At 41.4% G+C, this 18,439-nt stretch overlaps 1 protein-coding gene across 1 annotated transcript in view; it reads right to left on the bottom strand.

The window, feature by feature from the left end:
- The window catches only part of LOC126298670 (protein sarah), a 60,024-nt gene that overhangs the window by 29,754 nt on the left and 11,831 nt on the right, over positions 1-18,439 (bottom strand). The window contains exon 4 of the mRNA XM_049990100.1: positions 3,954-4,122. Within this exon, the coding sequence (XP_049846057.1) occupies positions 3,954-4,122 (169 nt within the window). The remainder of the gene's footprint in view (positions 1-3,953; positions 4,123-18,439) is intronic.

Genomic DNA, 18,439 nt, shown 5'->3' with positions numbered 1-18,439 from the left:
GCATTAATGGACTCATTTTCATTGAGAGAACTGGCACAGCAAACAAATACAGCAGACAAGCTCAGGAATGTGAATTTGTACCAGTCACATGCTGCCACCAAATTTCTCAAACCTACTGGTTCGTGCACTACGAAAAATGTCTACACTGTACTGCATATGACTTCAATTTCCTTCCAGCAACATTCAAAGCACGAACTATTGCCCTCGACACCTTATCGTTCACTGGACAGTGTTGAATGGCCCACCTATAGTCTCGATCTCAATCTGTATGATATTTTTTGTAGCTTTCTCTAAACAGAAGCTTTCAAAAATGCACGTGCAGCACTCCGGGTTCTTCAAACTGCCATTTCTAGACAGATTGGTGCAGTCGAAAATGATGTGCTTCATAAAGTCATCAGTGAAATCAGTTCATGATCCAACACATTCACTGCTACAGAAGGAAAGCACTTTGAAAACCTTCTGCGTTAAATATCAGGTTGTCTGCTATAGCATACATGCGATAACAAGAATCTATCACCCCATATTATGTCATAGTAGACAAAACTTCCGAACACCTATTTTGCACCACTTTATATGTAGAGGTCTAGTTTGACAGGAATGGTACATTTAGTTTATATATACTACTAATAAAACTAAAACTGTTGTGTGCGACTGTTTGAACATGCTAATCTCCAAAACTGTTAGATGAATTTTCATTGGGTTTTTACAGCTAATGTGATCATATCTTGGTGCAACATATAGACTTTGTTTCATCAAAATCGAATCACAGAAGGAAAACATTTTGTAATTTAAAGTTTTATAAATGTGAAACTGTGTGTTATCTCCTCAAGACTAAACCAATACACTGATTTTCGTTAAATTGGTGTGGAAATAGTTTGAACCCTGAGGAAGAACACTGGCTACTTTAGAAAGGAAAAGCCAATACTCAATAGTGTGAGGTAGTAGATGGAACACATTTTTTACATCAGTGAACATAAACCACATTAACAAATCATAAAATTTGTTGCATAACATACACCCTGTGTGATGAATAGCTGCTTCAATAGCATGATGCAAGCAACTATCTCAGACCATATGCATGCACAGCTCAGCAGCAGCCAGCACTGTATGTGTCACATCATCATGTGTTGGGTAGTTGGCGGGGTGGGGGGTGGTGGAGACATGGGGGGAATGGGGAGAGGGGCGAGGGGTGAGGGAGGCGAGATGGGAAAGGAGCGGAGTCAGGCAGTGGATTTGGTGGTGGGGGGGGGGGGGGGGGGAGTGGAGTTGGGTGGGGAAGAGAGGTACTGTCACACTCGACCTGTATTCGGGAAAACACTCGACTGTGATGGTTGCCAGATTGTGGTCACCACGGTACGGCTAGCACCTTGTGATTCATCAGTAACTGGTATATTTTCAGTTTCTCAGAAACAGAAGTCAATGAATCAATATGCATACCACCTGGCCAACCCACACTAAACACCCGTCTCACATAGGAGGGAAATACAATTGCACAACCCAACGTACCACACCCTTAGCCCGCCCCCCTCCCTCCCCTGCCCCCCACTCTCCCTCAGAATCTCCCAGCCGACCATGCCACACAATAAAACAATCAATGTGTACTGGTAAGACCGCTCTATCTGCCTGTTGAACTCACATGCTGATACTGTGCCCTTTGTTGCTGACAAGAAATAATGACAGTTGCTGTCTTCTTCATTTCATCACATTTTACTGATTGATAGGGACAGGAAAGAATAATTAACTCATTTGGTGTGATTTTATGGCCAGGTTCAGTGTAATTCTTTGCTAATTTTGATATTGTTTCTGATGACCCATTTTTAAGTGCCCTATGTTCCCTTTTTTTGCGTTTTCATCGTTTTTCAGTGTTTGTTGAAAATATACTATCAATTACACTGACACTACAGATCACATTTATTTACATTACTGAAAAAATGGATTTAATGTAAAGAAAAATAGGTCTGCAACCAATATACTGCTTAAAGGTTTAAAAAAAATTTTGTCAAACTCAAAATTCTCATAGGAGCCACTAGGCCCTCTGGAGTCATCACAGCACCAGAATTTGACAATGTCCACATTTCCTGTTGGTACAGAAAATTGCTTTACCACAATTGTACATTTGTAGTTTGGTGACATAATTTTCTGGACAATATATTTGCCTTCTACACAGAGTAATGGTTGGATAAATGTTTAAGGACTATAATCAACTGATCTTAATTATCACAACATTTCAGAAAAAAACAGACGCTAAACTTTTGCAATGTTCCTTTGTTTTTCATACATTCCTAATGTTCAACTTTGTACCACCAGTGATACACCAGCTTCATTTGTTATGTATTAATTGCATCTTGACCAGCTTAATCCACAGAAATATAATAATCAGTTTTAAATGATGAAAATAAAAATCAATATATTCAGTAAATAATTAAATGAGTATGAATAAAGCTTATTTTAACTTTGCTGTACCCCCAGGGCTAGAAATACCTTCCAAGGGTATGCATACCCCACTAGAATACCATTGCTTTAGTCCAACCAATGAAAGAACTACAACTGGTTTCACTTAGAACAATGAATGAATATCTCAGTCAACTAAAACACTGTAGAGTGTTTTCATTTGAAAGAATAAATACATTGTTCAACCAGCAGACAAATTACAGACCAATTTCATTTGAAAAGAAAGAATAAATCAATCAATGTGCAAAACTGCAATGAACTGTATCAATTGTTTTCATTTGGCTGATCCCATCACTAGATGGCAGTTTCATCTGATTCATAGTCCAGTGTATACGTTAGGTCGAAAGGTGACAACTTCATTGAGTTTATGAAGCCAATTAAAGTGACTTCATAAGAAACTATCAAACTATCTCGGGCAGCATGGCTTATATTCTTCTATAATACGTGAGGACCATTGTTTGCATATGCCGCACGCCCTGTGCTGTGAGTGGCCGATAGGTGACACACTGGTTTATGTGTTTGTAAAACTAAACTGTTGTATTTGGTAGTTTTGACTTCTATACTCATGTAAAAGGGAAACGTGCAGTTTAATTCATGTACCATATTAAAGAGCTCTCAAAATTGCATAATTTTTGGTACAATTTGTTGTGCTAAAGTTGGGAAATGTGTCTTCAGTGACAAACTCTTACTGGAATGGAATACATTGGAAGCAGGGCTATTTTCATTTGATGTCATGTATAGAGTCATGTTCTTCACACAGGAAATGAACTCTCACTGTAATATAATACAAGAAAAACTTGAGAAAAAAATGTCAAAATGCAATTTTAAAATTCACTAACTATCTTCTACTGAAATTAGTACGTCTTCAGATTTACAACATTTTTACATGTGAATGGGAACATGCCAAAGTTTGCAACATTTCACAAAAACTGCCTATTTTACATTGTGTCAGTAAAAACTGCTGATTTCACATTACTTTTTGTGCTATCCTTTACATGAAATTTTCAAGTCCCTACCAACTGAGCATGGTGTAACACTGACTTTTGTGCAGTTAGAAAATAGCAAGGGGTCGGACTTAACCACACATCTATGGAACAATCACTTATTGCCAGTACACTCTTTTGCACTTACTCTTTGAATTTAGAGTCTTTAACCATTTCTATTGAGTGTTGCAATTTTCAGAAACACCAAAGTACATGCTGACCACTCAACTTTGGCAACTCAGTAAAGAAGGATGAGACTGGTCTACTACAGTCCCAGAGAAACCATTAATAAGACAATAAAACTGTAACTGTTGACTGTAATGACAAGAACAAAACAAAGATTTAATCTAGTTTGTATAGAAATCATCTAAAAGACAGAACGAAAGTGGAAAACATCATATTTGAATAGACGATGGCTAACATAAATCTAGGACACAATTACTTAATGCAGTTAAGTGTATAATCATATAGCACAATGTGCAACAGTTAATACCAATTATCTTACTAGAAGGTACATACCTGGAGTGAGATTAGCTATCGCAGCGAGCAGATCATAGTTAACAAGTGGTTCACCCTCATCCCTTGGAACCCATCCAACAGGTGGAGATGCAGGAGGAGATATGAGAAACTGCTTTACAGGAGCTGGTGGTTGTAAGTGCTGATCTTCAAAGCCAATGGGTGAAACAGGCTGCAAAATGTATGCAAAATACTAAGCCAGGCCACATACAATTACAAAAACATTTTAACACACACTGTTTATGACAGTAACTTATCAGATAGAAATGCAACCACTTAATCTACGTAACGAATAGTCTCTCTGTAAATATATTCTAAATCAAAATTGTATATAAAATGTTTCTGGTAACTTAAAGAAATATGCAAGCTCCTTGCATTTTTTGCAGCTTAAAATATTAATTCATTTCAGTTTTTTCACACAAGCTTGATAGGAGAATTAAGGGGAAGGGGCAAAGGTTGGAGGAATGCTGTTTACCTATACAGAACACAGTTTGCCATATGTGGATCCACTTTGGTCATTTGCTTTTTGGGACTGTGTTGTTTGAAACTAAGAACCAAGCCAAATTGTGATTACTAGAATGAACACTTGGGACCACTTTCCACTGAGCTGTACAAGCATGGGCTGAAAGGTGGCATGAGAGCTCACCACCGAGGACAATTGTGCTGCAATGATAAAATCTATTATTTGTACGTGTTCACAATACAGCTATCTTCTCATAGTAAGATCTCTCCATCATTCAACTCCTGAGGCATCAACTGGTGGAGCTACACAGTACATCTAATGCACTTAAGTCTCTAATGACAGAAATGGATGAGGGAATTGGCCCACCGACACTGAGGGTTCAGTAACTAGAGTTATGTACAATAACGCAGGAAAGATAAGAGCAAATGTTATAATTATTGCACTTACAAAAATAGCAATGTGTCAACTAAAGTGCAGCCATAGCTCCCTTTGAACTTTTACGAGTTACGTATTCCTTTCTATTGAGACTGCAGCTCTATAACACAGCTGTGTATGGTGATTTCAAAGAAGCCTCTTAAGGGGTGCAAATTGGTCATTGATTTTTTTGTGTGCTACAAGCTTCAGTTTATCCATAAATGTCTGGAACTCATTACTATTCTACTTTATTGGGAACTATTTAATGCTGGGGCTACCTTTTGTACTCACTTTTCATTGCCAAATTTGATGAGAAACCTAGTACAGTAACAGGCTAGTAGAACAAGTGTGTTCAAAGTTCCAGTCAGTGAACCAACCAAAGTCATTGGCAAATTAAGTTAAAAGTGTACTCGTCTCTACAGTTCTGAGTTCTAGTCTTTGCGACATAGTGTGTGTGTGTCCTACAAACTCCTTCCTCCGAAGAATGTATCTAGTCAGTTTCTGTTTTTGAAGGACTACTAACAGTTACTACTACATTTATTTCCGACACAATATTTTCACATTTTGGTGCATCAACTGCAGAAGTTAGGTGAGTTAGATGCAGTAACAGATGACTTACTTTCTGCAAAAAGCCAGAGAAGTCTAGAGTTAAGCAGGACATGTCTAGGTTAGCCTTATACAACTAGATTGTGTCAGGAGCTACAAAGGGTACCCAATATCAACCATTTTGCCTCAACAGGCATTCAATTTGTCTGTTTACAACTCAACTTGACATTTGGGTTACATTTACAGAGGTTCATGTTACCTTGTAATTTGGACCATTAAACTGAATTTGTCACTGTCCGAGATACATCACATTCTGGAATCAAACTCTGCCGTTATTGCTGAAGTGTGACCAAAGCTTACTGTAAAAGAGGATTGACAGGCCCCCAGATTGGGAACTCCCGAAGTCCCAAAACCCGAACCTAACCGTGGCTGGTTAAGTTCCCTGAGGTACTCGCATTTGGCACAACTCTGAGAATGTGTAACTTAGAAATGCTATGAAAGCGGTGAGTATTAAAACCAAATACTAAGTCCCCTTGCAAGTGTTGTGAATATTTGTTTAATACCTAAAATGCCAGTATGTGTGAGCTATCTTATCACCTTCTACGAAAATGTTGTAACTTCGCCTACCACCAACTATGAGACCTGTGACAAGTGCCGAGACGATTATATTCAATTGGTATATAGAAGGAACAAACCTACACGTTACATGGTAGTACCCTATTGTGAAACAGATTAAAATTGCCTTCTCTCCCCTCGATGGCCGAAGAAAGCTGCACCACTGTCAGGAAATGCTCATAGAAGGATTTTCCAGTTCGGTTACATGAAAGTTAGCAGCTGCTTAGATTTTTGTAAGCAGCTGGCTCGTCACTATAAATATCTATGTTTGCAGTTATATTTTATACATGATTACACTAGTCCACTGGACTTAGTCTTGCACTGAAGATAATCACTCTGTGTTTGAAATTGATACGCAATAATAAAAAAAAGTTTCAAATTTATACAACCAATGCTAAAGTTTCCCTTGTTTTCCATACTTGCTGCGTGGTCATGGTGCACAAACTTCCTAATAGAATCAAATCTTTAAAAAACAGTGAAAATGTGTGCCTGACCAGGACTCTGCTACTTATCGCTAGCAGTTGCCTTAACTGTGAGACTATCAGAGTACCACTCAAGCCCTGACCCAAACTTTCAGTGTCACATATGTTTCGTAATAGATTGGTATGCTGGAAAAAATTTGTATTTGGTTGTTGGAACACACTGTTACAAATAATAATACTATAAGAAATTGATATGGAGTTGACTGTAAAGTTGGCACATAAAAGCTTTAAGAGATACAGAAATATTTGCAATTGCATATATTTACAGACAATCTTAGAAGGAAGGCTTTGCAGTAAGTCTACAAATCAAGCAACTTACATATAAAAAATTTCTACAATGCTTCATGATCTTCTTTGGCAGTTATTTTCCTTTGTACTATCACAAGCTGAACTACTGTACTAATAAAAAACTTGTTTGGAAAACTAATGGCATTAAATATAACACACATGAAGAAACAAGAACTGTTTCATAATGAGGAAGATAGTTACAGACTGCTGGTAGAAATATTTTTTCCTTTTGTTATTTTCACATTGTGGCAGTGGTATCATATTTTGAGGTAACTTTGCATTAATGAAGAAATAAGCAGTTGTAGACAGTGCTCCTGAACATGTTAATTTGGACTGGCTTTGGTGTAGGCTGCTGCAACATACAACCCTCACTACACAGATAATCTGCCATTTCAAACTTAGAACTGAGCCCATTAGTCATCTGACAGTTCTTCTCCATTGCCTTTATGAGTTTTACACTGTTTCCTGCATCAGAAGGGTCTCTGCACATTTGACTTGAAAAATTTGTCCAAGCCTGCACCTCAAGACTGAGATTTTCTGTATTCCATGTGGGTACTGCAATTCTGTAGTGGTTCTGGCATTGCTGAATGCCACTAGCAGCAGTTGGCGCACACACACACATACACACACTTTTCAGACACCTTATTGAACTATATCTTTCAGTTTTCCTTTCTTGCTTTCCTCTGAATATGCTGAGTTTATTAAATAAGTTAAATCCTTTGGTCAAGCAGAATTCTTTCTGCTTTTCACACATACATAACACAATCTTTGCAGAGTTAATGAGTAAGTCTCATGTGGTGGCCACTCAACTACAATTCAGTCAGCAGAAGGAGCTAGCAGCATTGCTTAGCTACAGACTGTAGACAATGCAAATATGTGTGTTCCAATGAGGAATGCCAATGCAACTGACCTGCACTTGCAGGGCAACACAGACTTTGTGACTTCCCTCATGAATGAGTAGCCAACACAAGAGCTCATTAGAAAGTAAAGATATCTCACAATGCACTGTGGCAGGTGTCACAGGATTACACAGTTCTCTACAAGTTTTTTTTTTTAAGCCTAACATCATTCTGGTTATTCCACTTTGCCCTCCAACTGCCTTTTCCCTCATCACCTCAGCAATGAATTCTGCTACAATGACAGCAATCTTTCCCTAACTGCTTTCTGACATAGGCTATTTGTGAGTGATCACACCAAAACATAATGCAGGTATTACCACAAAACGTGCCATCTGCTTAGCATATGTCACAATAGCACTACCCAACACTGTTTCCTCCATTGGCACAACAACGGTAAACACCACTGCAACTATGTAGATCCCATAAATTGACAACTTGAATAGATCAGTTATTTATGTGCATATGAACTTCTTTCTTATCCTGTTTCTAGTGGTCACAGGTGTGTCAGCCTCCTTAATACATTAGACATTCTACACTGTCCAGTCACATTAATGTGAAAACCTATCAAACGCCGGACTAACCATCTTTTGCAGTATGGACTGGTGTGAGATATGCAGGAAGAATCAGTGAGGTTCTGGAAGGTACCGGCAGGGATGTGAAGCCATGCTGACACCAGTGCTGTGTCCGGTTGGGCTAGACTTCTTGGGTGAAGATCTGTGGCTTGAACAGCCTGAGCAAGGCGGTCCCACAGATTATCAGTCAAATTTAAGTCTGGAGAGTTTAGTGGAGAAGTGTACAGTAATATCACCCTGGTGCTATTCAAAATAAAAGCATAAATTGTGAGCTGTGTGACACACTGCAGTACCCTGCTGATAGATGCTTGAAGGGGCGGACATGGCCCACAAGGATAAATGCATACTTGTGTTGATCCATTGTGCCTTGCAGAATGGGGAGATCACCCAGGGAATGCTACAAAAACATTACACAGACCATAACACTCTCTCCTCCAGCCTGGATCCTTCTGATGATTGTTGCTGGATGTTTGCTTTCGGTCCAATGGGGCATAAAATGTGATTCATCTGAAAACGTCACCTGTTGCCACTCCGTGACTGTCCAGTTGTGATACTGGCACGCAAATTTCACCCTTTGTCACTGTGAACAGCAGTCAGTGTGGGTGCATAAACCAGGTGCCTGCTGCTGATGCCTATAAGCAACACCGTATGCTGAACAGTCGTTGATGGCCTCTTGGTTCATCTGGGCAGTCAGTCAATAGTGGCACGTACATTCACCCACACACATCTCTGCAGCTATTGTTCACCCTTGTCAACTGTGGCCTGTGGCGCACCACAGCTCCATTAGTGCCACTTTCGGACAGCACCATTTTCCCATGAACAGTATACTTTAACTGTGGCAGCCTGCGAACAGTTCACAAACTTAGCCATTTCGGAAAATGCTTCCATCCTCAGACAAAGCCAATAATGACGTCCTTTTGGATGTCAGATAAATCTGCTCTGTTTCTGCAATATGACAACAACTGCAGTATTTTTTGGTCTCCCTCCACTGCCAGTGATGCACCCTGCTGTCAGTCTACATCTGCATCTACATTTATACTCCGCAAGCCGCCCAACGGTGTGTGGCAGAGGGCACCTTACATGCCACTGTCATTACCTCCCTTTTCTGTTTCAGTCGCGTATGGTTCGCGGGAAGAACGACTATCGGAAAGCCTCCGTGCACGCTCGAATCTCTCTAATTTTACATTCGTGATCTCCTCAGGAGGTATAAGTAGGGGCAAGCAATATGTTCGATACCTCATCCAGAAACGCACCCTCTCGAAACCTGGCGAGCAAGCTACAACGCGATGCAGAGTGCCTCTCTTGCAGAGTCTGCCACTTGAGTTTGCTAAACATCTCCGTAACGCAATCACAATTACCAAATAACCCTGTGACAAAACGTGCCACTCTTCTTTGGATCTTCTCTATCTCCTCCATCAACCCGATCTGGTACGGATCCCACACTGATGAGCAATACTCAAGAATAGGTCGAACGAATGTTTTGTAAGCCATTTTCCTTGTTGATGGACTACATTTTCTAAGGACTCTCCCAATAAATCTCAACCTTGTACCCGCCTTACCAACAATTAATTTTATATGATCATTCCACTTCAAGTCGTTCCGTATGCATACTCCCAGATATTTTACAGAAGTAACTGCTACCAGTGTTTGTTCCACTATCATATAATCATACAATAAAGGATCCTTTTTTCTATGTATTTGCGATATATTACATTCGTCTATGTTAAGGGTCAGTTGCCACTCCCTGTACCAAGTGCCTATCTGCTGCAGATCTTCCTGCATTTCGCTACAATTTTCTAATGCTGCAACTTCTCTGTATACTACAGCATCATCCGCGAAAAGCCGCATGGAACTTCCGACACTATCTACTAGGTCATTTATATATATTGTGAAAAGCAATGGTCCCATAACACTCCCCTGTGGCACGCCAGAGGTTACTTTAACATCTGTAGTCATCTCTCCATTGATAACAACATGCTGTGTTCTGTTTGCTAAAAACTGTTCAATCCAGCCACACAGCTGGTCTGAGATACCGTAGCCTCTTCCTTTGTTTATCAGGCGACAGTGCAAAACTGTATCGAACGTCTTCGGGAAGTTGAGGAAAATAGCACCTACCTGGGAGCCTGTATCTAATATTTTCTGGGTCTCACGAACAAATAAAGCGAGTTGGGTCTCACACGATCACTGTTTCCGGAATCCATGTTGATTCCTACAGAGTAGATTCTGGGTTTCCAAAAACGACATGATATGCTGAAGACTGGAACTACCTGTGCTCTTTACCAATCATTTGGAACCTACCGTTCCTCTAGAGATTTGCGGTACACGGCTGTTAGAAGGGTGGGAGTCAGTGGTTATTGCATTAGTGTTTAACATGGGTGGTGGTCACATTAATGTGACAGGACCGTGTATATTTGCTGTGGGTTTACAGTGCTTAAACCAGTGCAAGTGAAGTTACAGAGTGCAGAAAATTCCTAAAAAGGGGGGCAGATAATGGAAATGTCATATGAAGAGGTTGCACAAGTACTATCATCTCATGTCCAATATCAGAACTGATTTTATTGTATTTACGGCTTGCCACTTCTCAATACATGAACAGGTTATTTTTTTACCCCACTTCTGCTCCTGAGGACTGCGCCAGTTGCCACCAGTGTCTAACACATGGTGGCTCACCTGCTGCCATCACCATCATTGCCTCACAATTTCTGGACTTGCTCTGCATCACACCACAGGCTATCCTCGATCCCTTTGATCTTCAACTCACTTCTTGAAATGGAATACAACTTGGGTCTACCACTCTTACCCTCTCTCTCAACATATTCCCAACCAAGGCCATCCTGCTGCATCACCATCTCCCACACTTCTGCTACACGACATTAATGTGCAGTACAAGTCAGCACTTACACCCGGTTAAAATGTACATAGCCAACCAGGCTGCTACATTATATCCTCCACTTCCAAACAGCACTACACCCCAGCTGCAGCATTTCCACCTGTAACTGTCATTTGGGGGTGAATGTTACATCTCTGATAGACTCTGAAGAAGAAACATCAATTGGTACCCTGGAGATGTCGCTTGCCTGCAAATTACAGTCAATGCTGTGACAGCAATGTACTACACGGCAGATATGCACCTGACGGACTAGATGTCGTGAACGTGTAGCACAGTTCCATGTAAGAACACGCTGCAGCAACAAAGAATGGCCTCACTCAGGTACTTGGTATTATGTCGAAAACCTTCCATATTCTGTGCTCCTCACGACATTGTTAATTTGGAAGTTCTTTGGTGTTTGATTTTGGAATGGATTGTGCTCAATTCATGGATAACCAGAGTTCCAGACTTGGACTGAAGTGCCTTAACTACTGAAGAAAGTTTCTTTCCATTTACGATGACTTAGGTAGCTCATAACTGTTTCCTAGACCAGAAACTTTTTTCTGTGTTTGCAATAAACACAACAAATTCGAATGAGGTGGCATTTCAACATAAGACATTTCCCTGATGAACGTAAGCCAAATGTACAAACTACTTCCCAATATCAAAATTAACCATCACAAGGCACAGGTGGTCAAGAAAATTTAGACTTGACACAGTAAGATAACAGTACAATGACTTCTAAGAATTCTTATTCCATGACACAACTACTGAAAGTGACCTCGGGCAATATGCATAATTGGCAGTAATGTACTATTACTGTATCCAGATGATACTTACGTTCCAAGTTGGAGAGAGTCTTAAAAGAAATTTTTGATAGCTGGTTCATCAGTTGTACTATTTACCACATTATTATGGCACACATGTTCTAAACGATGAAAATTTTGAACAGATATACTGAGCACTCCTCTTAATAAAACTGATGTAATATCACACAATGCTCCTTACTAAACTCTAGTCGCAGATCCAAAGAGTGGTATTGTGAGCATTACTCAGACGGAAGAAAGACATTGTAAGAACAGAAACATAATGTACTTCATGTATTCAGCTCTGGTTAACATTCCTTCAACAAACGTTACAACTTTATGATAATTGTTTCTCTATGAAGCCTGGAGATGGTTCCACATACTGTTACTCGATGCACTTCAGTTGTTGCTGCTCTTCTGTTCAACACAGCACTTGCAAACCATCACTGACGCCGAGAATTTTGTCTCATTGCTAAACATAATTTTGCATAATTCATCTCCACATCATGATGATTAAGTGGAAGTTTAGCAAGCAGCACTATACCTTACACCTAAGCTTTCAATAAGCCATTCTTGATTGTTCTAGTTGACACACTGGGTATTGCATAGGTAGCTCTGATTTGTACAATGATTACTTTCTGTTTAGTGACGACCACTCCCATGATATGGTAAAAACGAATGCAAATATGGGTTCTGCTGGATAATCAGCTTAAAAATAGTTTTTTCGCCAGCACAAACGCCTTTTCAGTGATGTAATGAGGCAAAAATGGAGAAATACTGAAAACAGCCTATCTCAAAGAAGTATATTTGCACAAACAACTTAGACAACAAGCTGCAAACAGAGGAGGATGGAGGAAGAGGGGGAAAAACTGTCAGAAGCATTCAGGGATCTAACTGAGCAGAAAGACAGAATTTTCCTACTTCAAAACTAGTGAAGAATAAGGTTTCTTCTTTACATCTGTATAACCAAGAAGTGAACAAGAAATCACCAGTAATTCGAGCTGCCTCACAATTGTAACTGACATTGCCACACCTGGGTGAATGTATTAAGATTTGTGGCTCCTCTACCAAACAGCTCTCATACACAGTGAAACAAGTTACTCAGCAGTAATATGTTATTCCAAAAGGAGATCTATCACTGCCCATCAAGGATCTTGCCCCATCTGGTAGACATTACACAAATTACACTGGAGCGAACTGGACAACATACGAAAAAGGAGGCTACTCGCTCTACACAAGTCTATAGTGGGAATTTAAATGCAAAACTGCAGACACATATGACGAAAAAGTGTCATACCAGAAGAAGAAGAATGACACTGACAGGTAATACCTCACAGCCCAAGCATTGGGGTTATTGGATTTAAATGCTCCAAATTTTAAGGCCACAACTTTATTGTATTGTCACACATATCTCACTAATGAAATGTTCTCTTTTTTCCACCACATTACCAATGAAGAGACTACTCTTAGTCCTTTAGCACAGTAATTGTGAATGACCACTCAAAATTTTATGGATTACCTGCAATATCTCCATCAGGAGCTAGAGACACTACTTCCACTGCCAAATGGAGCTGTGAGTTTGCACGTGAAGATTGCCACTGTCAGCCACTGAGGGGGTGCGACTGTCATGTGAAATACATAGGAAGTATAAAAGAAGTACAAGAAACACCTCTCTCTTATCCCCCTCCTGGCCAGGATCAGAGTGGGATGAAGGGGCAGGAGCGGCCACCACCACACAGAACAACTGTAATGAAATTCAACATAATGGAATAAATAAAAGACCTACTCACCAAGTGGCAGCAGGATAAAATAGATATAGAAGTTAAGGAAATGTGTAAGCTTTTGAAGCGAGTGGCTCCTTCTGGCAGAAGGGCTGAAGGAGAAGGAAGAGAGATGAACAGAAAAAAAGAGTCATGGAAAAATTGCTTAGAATCCCGAGTAAGGGGAGACGGACCAGACAGAATGAGAAGGAAAGGCAGATTGTTTGGGACTGCTGCCATAATATGGCGAGTAGATTTTTTTTTACCTATTCACTTATAGCATATTGTTGTAAAATTTTCCCCAGCAATAGGGTTTAGCATTAAATGTCCATTTCCAACAAATACACTAAAAAAAAGAGAGCAAAGTTTAAAGTGCTGCCAGTGCCAATACTAAAGTTTGAAAGCGTGCTTACTCGAGATTTTCTAGTTTTACCTGGTACAACAGCTAGGTACAACATTCAACAATCACACCAATAGTCTGCCTCCACAAAATTAGTACCAAATTAACACAGTACAGTACAAATACTGAGGATTTTGAGTTGCAGGTTGTCATGAACGGAGTTTAATACTGTCTTCTTTTGCAATATGGCATCGGCTCAAATGCAATCTACTTTAGCCAAGCCTTGGAAAGACTATCTCATATATTAGTGATCTTACAGTGTTCCTATATCTCTTATATGACTGCAGGTTTTGATGGTCAGTGTTTGCATTATTGCTGATATTTGTGTTATGGGCATAAGGTCGTGCTTGAAGGCATAATTCTCAACCTAATGTTTCATCTCCCAATGCTGGAGACATCATCAGACGCTAACAATCCAAAGCAGTTACAGCCTGAAACAAGCTGAACTGTTTATAAAAATGGTTCAAATGGCTCTGAGCACTATGGGACTTAACATCTTAGGTCATCAGTCCCCTAGAACTTAGAACTACTTAAACCTAACTAACCTAAGGACATCACACAACACCCAGCCATCATAAGGCAGAGAAAATCCTCGACCCCGCCGGGAATCGAACCCGAGCGTGGGAAGCGAGAACGCTACTGCACGACCACGAGATGTGGGCAACTGTTTATAAGTATCCATGTAGTGGTTGGTTTGTGACATTATCAGCCTGCTGCCTAAGACTGTGAAGTTGCGATTGGATAAGTTACGGAGCTTGTAGTTATTTAGCACTAAGACCCACAGCTTATATAATTCGTTTTTATTTTTAAATAAGGTCACAAGCAACCACATCAGAACCTTCGAACACTAACACAACAAAGGAGTTCAAAACGACTACACATTAATAAGTCCAAGTGATAGGAGGAAAGAGAGCTACAAGCAATGACTTCCTCTTTGAGAAAGGCCCATAAAATACGCTGTTGAGGCAATGGAGGTGGTGGTACGTTCCTATGGGACCAAACTGCTGAGGTCATCGGTCCCTAGGCTTACACACTACTTAATTTAACTTAAATTAACTTACACTAAGGACAACACACATACACACACACACTGACGGGGGGAACCGCGCAAACCATAGCAAGGTGCCGCAGACAGCACAGCTACCCCGTGTGGTGAGACAACAGAGGTTCCTAGCTAAAGATTAAATGTCTTTCATCATATTGCTACAATGGATAAAAAGTAGAACATGGGCAGCAGACCACACGTCATTTGCTAAAACAGCCAATAACTTGGACGGTAAACATACATTAGATTGTAGATGGTTAGAAAAAGGGGATTTGGTCAGGAAATGGTGAACTGTCAAAGGTTGATGACAACGCACACAAAGTGGTGGGGTATCAACACTTGCCAAATGGCGATGGCTAAAATGACAGGCCCAATACGCAACCTAGCTAAACTGATGATCTTGTGAACAGAGGGCCAAGAATAGGTAGACCAAGCCACTGGGAGAGATTTAATTCCCCAAAGCTCATTTCCATGAAGGGAAGACCAATGGTGACACCAAAGTGACACCACCTACTGACAGACAGCAACATAGAGATCATCGGAAGGAACGAAGAACTAGTGGGCCAAGATAGGATAACTCCAGCCATGGTCACAGTGTCAGCAGCCTCACTTCCTGTCAGACTGACATGACCAGGAGCCCACATAAACATCACAGTGGCTCACTCAAGAGAGAGCAAGTGGAATTTTTCTTGGATCCACTGCACTAATGGATGGACTGTGCATAGCACACAGAGGCTCCGAAGGGCACAGAGAAATGGAGCAGGCGATGCAATTGAAAAGCCTGAGTCGCCGCGTGTACTGCAGGGTCTGATACAGGGTGAAGAGGTCTTCTGTAAATACTGAGTAGTGTTCCTGAAGCTGATACTGAAAATGGGTCAGTGCTAATGATGAAGGCACACCCGCCACCATGAACAGCCCGAGAGCCATTAGTTTACACAGAGGTACTATCACTAAGTTCCCTGTTAAGGTCAAGAAACTTCCAGCGATAGGTCGAATCTGGAACAGTTTCTTTAGGAGGTGAATTAAGTGCAAGTTGAACAAGGGCCGCCGCAAATAGCCAAAGTGGTGAAGGGTTCACACCTATCAGGAAAGTGACAGGTAGTGTCACGTTAAGCTGCCAGAGCAATAACCAAAAGTGAACTCCAAGAGGTAACAGAGTAGAGGGTAGGTCCCTTAATGGTGGTCAAAGGAGTCGTCGAACAAGGAGGCAGGTGTCCAGGCATGGTAGACAAATGGTAGGCATATCTGCTAAGTAGAACATCACGCCAGTATGACAGCAGTAGTTCGGCAGTGTCTGCACAGAGACTCTCAACCAGCCTAGTGTAAAAGGTATCAGTGGCCAAACGGATTTCACGATGGTGGATTGTATTTAGACAGCATAAGATGGACAGACATGCAGATGCACAAGCGAAACACCCATAGTCTAGTTTCGAATGGACATGGGATCGGTACAAACTGCACCACCAGAAATTCATACAAATGCTTTTGTCAGTGGAAAAGCGAAAGCCACAGCCAATGCTCCATGAGTAAACATGACCAGACATCGCTGAAGAAGCTGATCAAGGAGACAAGTCCATGGATAACTGCAACAGACTGCAAAATTGTTGAGAAAAAGGGAGCTAGAGATGCCCAGCTTGAGACAGGCCACAATAGGGTTAATAGCTATAGCAAAGAGAACGATGCTCAGGACAGAGCCCCGAGACATCCCGTTTTCCTGGATACAGGTGTCCCACACAGACCTTGAAAACTCAGTCTTTTAAAAACTCCTGTAGTAAAGCCACCAGTTGACCTTACTGAGCTACCATCTGCATGTGCACGTAGGTGGGGTAGGAGTCTGCAAATGGATCACACATGGGCCGTGTCAGAGAGGACGGACCAGTCAAGATGACGGGCAAACTGGGCAGCGCAGAATGGCAGGTCCAAATGGGAATATGTGAGCTTGGAGTCTGGAAGGAACATGGATGCTTCCATGTTAAGGCAGACAAAGTTGAGTTTATTGAAAAGATCAGCTAAGAGGGCACCTCTTTGACACATTCTGGAACAGCCCCACAGGGGATCGTGTGCATTAAAGTCACCGAGCACCAGAGAGAGGTGTGGGCGTTGACCAATAAGCTGGAGAAAGTCTGCCCTGGTGACTATGAATGACAGAGGGATGTTGATGTTATAAAGAGAAAATGTGAAGCGAGGAAGGAAAATGCGGACTGCAGCAGCTTTCAGCCAGGTGTTCAGTGAGATGGTTTGACTATTAACATCATCCTGGATGAGCAGCACTACACCCCCCAAGAGATGGCATGTCATCCTCGGAGGGAAGGTCAAAGCGGACTGGAAAGAAATGTGAGAGGTCAAAGCTGTTGCATGGAAGCGATTTTGTTTCCTGTAGACGGAAAACAAGTGGGCACTGCGATTCCAAGAGCAGCCATAATTCCTTCTTGTTGGATCCAGTGCTGTGAACATTCCACTGGAGGAGTGGCATGACGGGGAAAGGGGAGGAGGAAAAATAGAAGGGTTGACACCTCAGTGGTTGGTGAGTGCCAGCCTTTGAAGACGCACTGCTACAAGGCATACAGAATGGAGGATCCTGTTCCATGACCTCTACAAAGGCATCGGCAGTCTCTCTAGGTCAGCCTGTGGATTCCAGGGCAGAAAAATGGTTGGTGGTATGCACTGGCAAAACGGAAATCGGCAGGTGAGAGTATCACGTGGTCACACCGTCAAAGAGGCTCATTGAGTCGGCAATGGAAAATACCATTTGCCTTTGTGTAATTTCTTGGAGCCTTTGCAAATAGCAGAGGAAAACTCAGATGTTTGTTAGCTGCAAGGATGTAAAAAGCCTTCACAGGAGTATTCCTTCTCTTCCTTGTGGCCTGCTAGTTGTGTAGCAGGTGATTTCACAGCCAGAGGTGAAGATTTGGTGGCTTGTAGCACAGCTGGAGGAGACAGGGATGCTACCATGACACTTGGCAATTTTACAACCATGGTGCTGAATTTCAGGTCGCAAGCTGTGTCCTTCATGGAGCAAAGAGTAGCCAGAGCAGTACTAAGTGCCAGCTTGTAAAACTCGGGGCTTTTTAACTAGCCAACAACTTGTGAGCGTCAGGGTAAGGCACTTTTTACTTCATTCGGATCTCATCAATGGCCTGCTCATCGAGCTACATGGGACATTCCCAGGATGAGACTGCATGGCCACCATTGCAACTGATACAGCAGGGAGAAGCTGGCGGGCAATCACCATTGTGAGCATTCTAACCAAAAATAACACTTTTTCTGTGTTTTGGCAGGATATTTGAGTGTGGTTGTTGTGTTGACAGTGGTAGCAGTGCACCGGTTTTG

The sequence above is a fragment of the Schistocerca gregaria genome, chromosome X, assembly GCF_023897955.1.
Source record: "Schistocerca gregaria isolate iqSchGreg1 chromosome X, iqSchGreg1.2, whole genome shotgun sequence".
NCBI classification, from domain to species: Eukaryota; Metazoa; Arthropoda; class Insecta; order Orthoptera; family Acrididae; genus Schistocerca; species Schistocerca gregaria.
Note: the sequence above shows the minus strand (reverse complement) of the source record. Positions and strands in the feature narration are given on the sequence as shown.